The sequence below is a fragment of the Photinus pyralis genome, unplaced genomic scaffold, assembly GCF_008802855.1.
Source record: "Photinus pyralis isolate 1611_PpyrPB1 unplaced genomic scaffold, Ppyr1.3 Ppyr1.4_LG7, whole genome shotgun sequence".
Lineage (NCBI taxonomy): Eukaryota > Metazoa > Arthropoda > Insecta > Coleoptera > Lampyridae > Photinus > Photinus pyralis.
Genome location: NW_022170738.1, coordinates 1925492 through 1933215, shown reverse-complemented (window position 1 = coordinate 1933215; position 7724 = coordinate 1925492). Strand labels below are relative to the sequence as shown.

At 37.9% G+C, this 7724-nt stretch overlaps 1 protein-coding gene across 1 annotated transcript; it reads left to right on the top strand.

Annotated features, from left to right (window-relative positions):
- Positions 1-1050: 1050 nt before the first annotated feature.
- Positions 1051-4510, top strand: LOC116175459 (nitric oxide synthase-like protein). Its single transcript, XM_031493591.1, has 5 exons — positions 1051-1148; positions 1650-1931; positions 2004-2178; positions 2233-2529; positions 4394-4510. Exons 1-5 carry the CDS (start codon positions 1051-1053, stop codon positions 4508-4510), a joined length of 969 nt encoding a protein of 322 aa, XP_031349451.1.
- Positions 4511-7724: the final 3214 nt, after the last annotated feature.

Genomic DNA, 7724 nt, shown 5'->3' with positions numbered 1-7724 from the left:
GAATAGCTGTCATTTTTATTAACCTAACTTTCATAACTGTACTGTCATGGTTTTTATAAAAATATTATAAGATATCTCCAAAACAGGTGGAACAATCCCTAACATTAAAGTTTACTAGAATCTGGTAACTTCCGCCATTTGTTGTCGGAGAAAATCATGCGTTCTCTCTCTAACACACGAGCCCAATGGATTGCGGTACTTTCTATATTTAGTGACTTTATGTTGGTATACTTAAATCCGCCCCCTATTGAGCAGCAGTATAAATATGTATCTTTCGAAACAGTCAAATTATGCTTATGTATTTCTACAATAGATGCCGCTGCAAAAAATTTATAGCTTACAACGAATGAGTAACTCCACTGTTCAATTTAAACAATACTGGCTCAGCGTACCTCCCATCATATCATATCACTGTAGAAATACCAATAATAATAAGGAACCCGAATTGTGCAAACTTCAGCATTTTTTGCAGCGACATCTATTGCATAAACGTTTGCGGTTTTTTTTCGGAAGCCAATTTCGTTAACTATTTATTCTCGCGAATGGCTTTTCTATTACATTGCAAGATTTAATTCCCTCTTTGAGTGGAAGTTAATCAGTTTAATCTGCACGTTCAACTTTCACTTCAATTGCACAGAAAAATCGCATATATCGCGCCGTTTTCTGTTTTAAAGCTCTACGTTTAACTTTGATTTGTTCTCTCTCGTCCTTCTCCGCAATTTCCACCCAGCCAAAATCTAAAATGTTTCACACAAAATCTTGGGTTGCTTACTAAAACTTTCTACTGTTTTACATGCGATTAATCTGGTTTTCGCCCAATTGTCCTACGCCCTCACACGCGACTTTTTGGACGCCTCATCTCGTAACGGTCGAAAACTATTATGTTTAACCACGCAGTTGATGCTCCCGTGGTCCACAACCGAATGTTCTACTGTGTGTATCTGTTTAGTCCTTACTCTTCTTTTACAAATATAGTCCGCCCTCAAAATGGTGCTAAATTAGCTAATCTAAATCATTTTTCTTAACTAATGGTCGTTTTTGGTTGTGAGAATGGCCAATTCCAAGATGGTATCTACTACAATCGATACCGCCTGCATTGTGATCGAAAGTCTACAGATGGAGCAAATCTATCGACCAAAAAAAACTATGTAGATATTTGGTAGAACGTAGAAGAGGACCACTTCAATTTTATAATTTGTTCCGCCAGATGTAACATTAAATACGCCAAAGAAGCGACTATTATTTGGAAAGAATCATTTTTTACCTTTTTGTTTTTTTGACGTCATTTCCATCATCTTTCAATCAAAATTGGAAACTAAGAGTGAATTGGGACTGGAACATGTAGGTATTGAAAATTGAATTGACCATTATCGCAAGCAATCCACCCTACGCTCCATATTTAGAACCTTTTTTTGCTCACATCTAAAAATACATCAGGAGGCGAAAATTTGCCTCAGGTGTTGACCTGAAAAAAAAGCGCGCCGTTTTTCGATATAATTGATTATGAAGTATTACATAGTATTCGCAAAAAATATGTGCCTTTTTTAGGTAATAACCTAGTAACACAAAACACACAAAACGTACATCTCTAATAAGAGCCTTCCCTTACAAAACTTCCAATTCCGTGTAACTACGGTTAATTATTTCAGGTCTGCTATTACCGTCTTTCCTCAACGTACGGATGGAAAGCACGATTACAGAATATGGAACCCCCAACTAATTAGCTACGCCGGTTACAAAAAACCTGACGGAACTATCATCGGTGACCCACAGAACGTCGAGTTCACTGACGTCTGCATAAAATTGGGATGGAGAGGACACGGCACCATGTTCGATATTCTCCCGCTGGTGTTGTCTGCCAACGGTCACGATCCCGATTATTTCGATATACCGAGCGAGCTTATATTGGAAGTACCATTAAAGCATCCCTCGTAAGTATAAAGCTTTGAAGCGAGTTTGTATTACACTTGGAGACACGCAGATTTAATATAAGGAATTTGCAGATTTGAGTGGTTCGAGAAGCTCGGATTGAAATGGTACTCGCTTCCAGCGGTATCGAACATGATGTTCGACTGTGGTGGTCTACAATTTACTGGTGCCGGATTTAACGGGTGGTACATGAGTACCGAAATTGGGTGTCGAAATCTCTGTGATACATACCGTTTTAATATGTTAGAGGTAACGATGGAAAGTGGCGGTAGAAAACGTGTTTGACACTTTTAAATTTTGCAGACTGTAGCATTAGCGATGGGCTTAGAAACTCACACTAGCGTCACACTGTGGAAAGATAAGGCGATGGTCGAGTGCAATCTAGCCGTTTTGTACAGTTTTCAATTAAAGGGAGTGACCATTGTTGACCATCACACGGCATCGGAGTCATTCATGAAGCATCTTGAAAATGAAACGCGACTACGTAACGGTTGTCCTTCGGATTGGGTTTGGATAGTACCGCCGATGTCGGGTTCTGCTACTCCGGTGTTTCATCAAGAGATGGCTTTGTACCATCTGAAACCATCCTATGAATATCAGGTAATTTATTTTTATACGTTTTATGTGGGGCTATAATCCCATTGGGTACAAAGGGGTTCAATTTGTAGATGCTCTTTGATGTAGGTAGGTATTGCGTAACATATTTTGAGTTAGTCGAGTTGTTTCGCACATCTCCCAGGACGGAAAAATTTTTCCGTACCTACACGCTCGTACTTTTATTGTATGTTTACTGTACATGGTTTGAAATGTAACTCCATCTGCTGAGCTGAGTTGAATGGGATGTATCTACCATATGAACATTAAATTAGGAGATTTTATAATTACACTGTACACACAACAACAGCAATCTGTCTAGAATGTTCTCGTGTTTTATCGCCGATGACTAATCTCTCTTGGCACCTCGATGTCTATCGGGATTTCTAGAATATTCGCTAAAAAAATGTCTCGGAACATAGACGACGGTTGTAGAGGAGACATTCCCAGCTTGTTCTATAGCGCCCAAACCGGAACTGAAGCTATACGGCTATACCACGGGACATCTTAACATCAGCTCCGGAATATAGTGCCATCTGTGTATAAACTACATATTTGGTGGATTCTTAAGTGATGCGACTTGGGATGTCAATCTCCTAGGCATAACTTAGCCAGGTCGATGCGTGCCCCTTCCCATCGACCCGTTCTAGCTTTCTTGTTTATCGGTCACTGTACCGTCGAGACAATTCTTTCTGATGTGTCCGTTTTTACCACAACCAAAGCATCGCATTGTCACATCGATGTCCATCGGTATTTCTAAAATATTTACTTCCATACAATCGCAATCATCCTCATCATCATGGGGATGATTTTCATTAACTGTTTTTTACGATTCTAAATTATTGAAGGTTTTTGGCTATTTGGGCATTTAAAGTAGCACAAACAACTTCGGTTTAATATGGCGCTAATTATAATTAACGCCAAACACTAAAGGAGGATGGTCTTTGCTAACACTCACTAAAGACAGCAGTGACTGAACACATGATGAAACATCAAATAAAAGTATAAACAATTTTTAATATCGAGGGTGCAATTTATTAACCGAAACGAAGTTACTTCAACCTGTGATTAAAATGCAACACGTTAGAATATTGATAACTGGTAAAGTCCTTGGATACCTTCATAAAAAATCCTGGACAGTTACTAAACTAGCTAAGAGTAAGTGAGTTCAGCGAAGAGAAAACGTATCGCGACATGAAGTCGGCAATTCTTTCTTTCACAAATAAAATATGAAACCCCAATCCACGGTCCGGAAGTATATAAGTAAAAGGGATAAGTATAATTTCACAATAAAACGCATTCGAGCAAATGTCTAAAAATTAGTCAACACTGATGTCTACTGTCATGTACAGAATTTCTGAAACTTGCGTACGAAAAGAGAATGTAGACACAAGAGTAAGGTCCTGACAGATATTGTTTTGTGATCTTACAAAGACCACCTTCATAAAATTGGATTATCCTTTGTTATTCCTCAATTTGCCATAACACAAAACCTCAGATTACTTCACTTTTTATGTACAAGAGTCTTTTAGGGTTCCGTGCGGCACACGGTGATTCCGTTTCATTTTTCATCTTTGTGGAAAGTAATAATGAGATTATGTTGGTAGTGTTGAAAATTTGTTCATTTTTGAGTTGCCATATTAGTATTTACGTTGTTGCATTAAAAGTTATTAACTCGGGAATTATGTAAATGAAGCGCGAAGGTTTTTGATTAATTGAGGAATAAATAGATGTAATTTTCCAGAGCTTTTATTGGATGTGTATTAGGTACAGGGGGTGATCCTAAGTCAAATTACATCCTTATTGCGAAAGGTTCGCACGTAAAGTGCGTGCATTCCTTACATTGCTTTGATAAAAGTAACTATTGTAGACATTTGTCGGTTCGTCCACCTATTTCTCAAACTATTTTTATTGGAGAAAGCTTTTGGCGGTTCTCGCCGCGTTAGGCATTGGGCTATTGAACGTCTTAATCGGTTTGTGCTTCTAGTTATCTACGTCTTTTTGGGAAAATTGCTATTACAGTTTAAGCAAAACGTTCCCTATTGTAATGCATCTTGACTGTTTGGTGGACCTGTAACGAGCAGACAAATAAACCGACACTCACGCCGGACTAAATAAATTAAGCATTGGTCACGATATCCAAAAAAATATGGAAGACAGAGTATTTTTCAGATGTATTATGATATACGTTTATTGCCGCCTAAATAAGCAGCGTTTCAGACACTAGAAATGTTTTTGAAAAAATTGCTGTGGCTAGGACAGATTCCACCCGCACACCTGCGCATGAGCGATTTTGCCCTTTTATGTCTAAGAATAAGTGTACCAAATTTGGTTCCAATCGGTTCAGCCCTTTAGCTAGTAATCAGAGTACAGGCATTTTGTTTAATTCGGATTCCTGGTGTATTTCCGTCAAAAAAGTGAGAGGGGGGGATATTTTTCACCCTAATGCAATACCCGCCCCCGTCCTTACTAACTTGCGGGTGGTAAAAACTTAAACCCACTCACCATCATCCTGCCCAAAAACGGTCGGTCACAATTGCCTGGTCCATCGTGCTGTAACCGTCTTCAATAAGAATAACCATCCGAACAAACTACAGGACGTCACCCACACACTAATTTTCATAGAAGCGAAATCCGCAAGGTTATAAAACATCAAACCCCAAACCTGGGGCCCCTTTCTGCGTTTTGGAAATCCGATTGGATGATGCGTCACTTTCGCCAATTTCTTCTGAAGGAATGGATAGGTTTAAATAGCCAGGTTTAGCCATCTACTCTTCAGTGTTCCAACGAATGCAGTATAGGGCAGTAGTGAGCGTTGCTCTCCTTCACGCATTGTTAAGAGTTTAATTTTTATTTTGACTATTTTTACATCTTGTCCTGATGATGACGAAAATGGGCGAAACGTTGACTTTTTGTTCAACATTGACACGGTCATATCGCGGAAGTCGCTCGCATCTATCTCTTCTAAAGTTTAACGGTTTTCCAAACCCCGTCACAAAGTTTCCAAGTTGAGTGCACCCTTACTTCATTGTCTTGTCGCCGTTAGCACAAGTTAATTCCTTCCTTTCTTAAAATCAAGTTTCACTTGCAAACCAGGTCTTCGCAATCCATTCTTCAGCGTCCAACAAACAAGGAAAGAAGTCAGATTCTTGGTCCAAAGAACTTCTATTTTTTCATTTAGAAGTCTCTAACACCCTATCCCCATTGGTCCAATTTCGATAGAATTTCTTTTGAGCAATCGCAGGAAAATTTGGAATTAACTAACTACCCAAACCCCTCAAGAAGTTCTAAAATCTTCAGTGGTAGAACCTTTAACCGTCTACAACAAAGCCCAAAGAAACCATCGTCAACTTGTCCTCTCACACTCTCAGTAAGCATTCAATACTTTCAATGCTAGCTGTAGCTCCCATTAAGGTTTCCAAGGAAGACTCAATCCACACTCTATCCCAGACAGATTGCCGATCCCATTCGTCTAATAATAATAATAATAATAATAATAATATTTAATTGCCCAACAGAACAAAAATTATTCCAATTATAGGACAATATTGTGTAATACTACAGACGGCACATCAAAATAACATAAATTAAGCTACCAATACATATATATATATAGAAATTGATTCAAAACCCATTAAAAATCAACAATCATATTTAATGCAATTATAAGTAAGAGTATCTAATGCAAAATAAATGGATCAATGCAACTTAGTAAGTTGTTTAAAGCAGAACTGAAAATATCCTTATTTCCGCAAAATTTATTATATATTCTAGAAGAATTAAAAATCGGCGACATAAATAACACGTTAGTTCTTGGTAGTGGGAGATGAAATGGTAAACTATTGCGAGAATGGTAAGGCGGTACAAAAAAGTTAATTTGGTACAGTAAGTCAGGAGCATCAGTCCTGTGATGCAGGATGTTAAATAGAAATGCTATGTTACATTTTAACCTTCTAGCCTCTAAACTAGCGACATGAAACTGGTTTAACAATGCAATATGGGAGTATCCTCTAGGAGGGTAGACGTAACTCACTTTATAATAAAGAAATTTGAGGAATTTCCTTTGAATAGATTCAAGGGAATGTCTATGTTTCTTAGTTGTAGGGTACCAAATTGGTGAACAATATTCAAGCTTACTTCTAACTAGAGCAAAGAACAATGATTTAAGCGCTACAACGTTTTGGAGTAGTTTACAGTTCCTAAATATAAAACCAAGCGCAGACATTGATGAGCGAGATACTGCAGTAACATGATGTGAAAACGAAAACTTACTGTCAAAGTAAACACCGAGATCTTTCACCACATCAGTTCTTAGTAGTTGAGAGGAATCAAGCATATAACCATAAGCAATCGGCGAATGTTTTTTTGTATAGCTAACTATTTTACATTTAGCACTATTCAGTAGCAAAGAATTAGTCAAACTCCATTGCACAAGACTATTTATCTGTTGTTGCAAAAAGTCACAGTCACTAGTAGACGACACTTGCGTGAATAGTTTTAAATCATCTGCGTATAACAGTGCACCACACTTCAGTATATCAGTTAAGTCATTTATATACAAAATAAACAAAAGTGGCCCCAAAATTGAACCCTGAGGCACACCAGAAGTAACCATCACAAAATCAGAAGAAAAATTGTTATATAAAACACGCTGAAATCTATTGCTTAAATAAGACTTGAAAAGCATTTGTAGATTATAGTTGAAGCCAAAGTTGTGGATCTTCGCAATAATGATGTCATGCGGAATGGTATCAAAGGCTTTACTAAAATCTGTATAAACGACATCAACTTGACCGCGTTTGTCGATATTCTCAGATATAATGTGCGATAGGCACGCTAGGTTGGTAGTTGTGGATCTGTTTTCCATAAATCCATGCTGGTGGATTGATATATGTCTTCTTACATTCGGATATATCCTAGCATATAGAACGATTTCATAAATTTTTGCGAAGTTGTTTAAAATGCTCACAGGTCGATAATTTTTGACATCTCTAGAGTCACCGTGTTTTAAAACAGGCGTAATATTAGCACTTTTCCACCTATATCAGGAAACACATTTGTTGCTAATGAAAGATTAATGATACGTGTTAAAGGTACAGCCAACACAGCAGAACAGTCTTTAATAAGAAACGCAGGGATCATGTCAGGTCCAGAAGTACGACCACTTTTCAACTTTTCTATAGCAGAGCACACTTCATCAA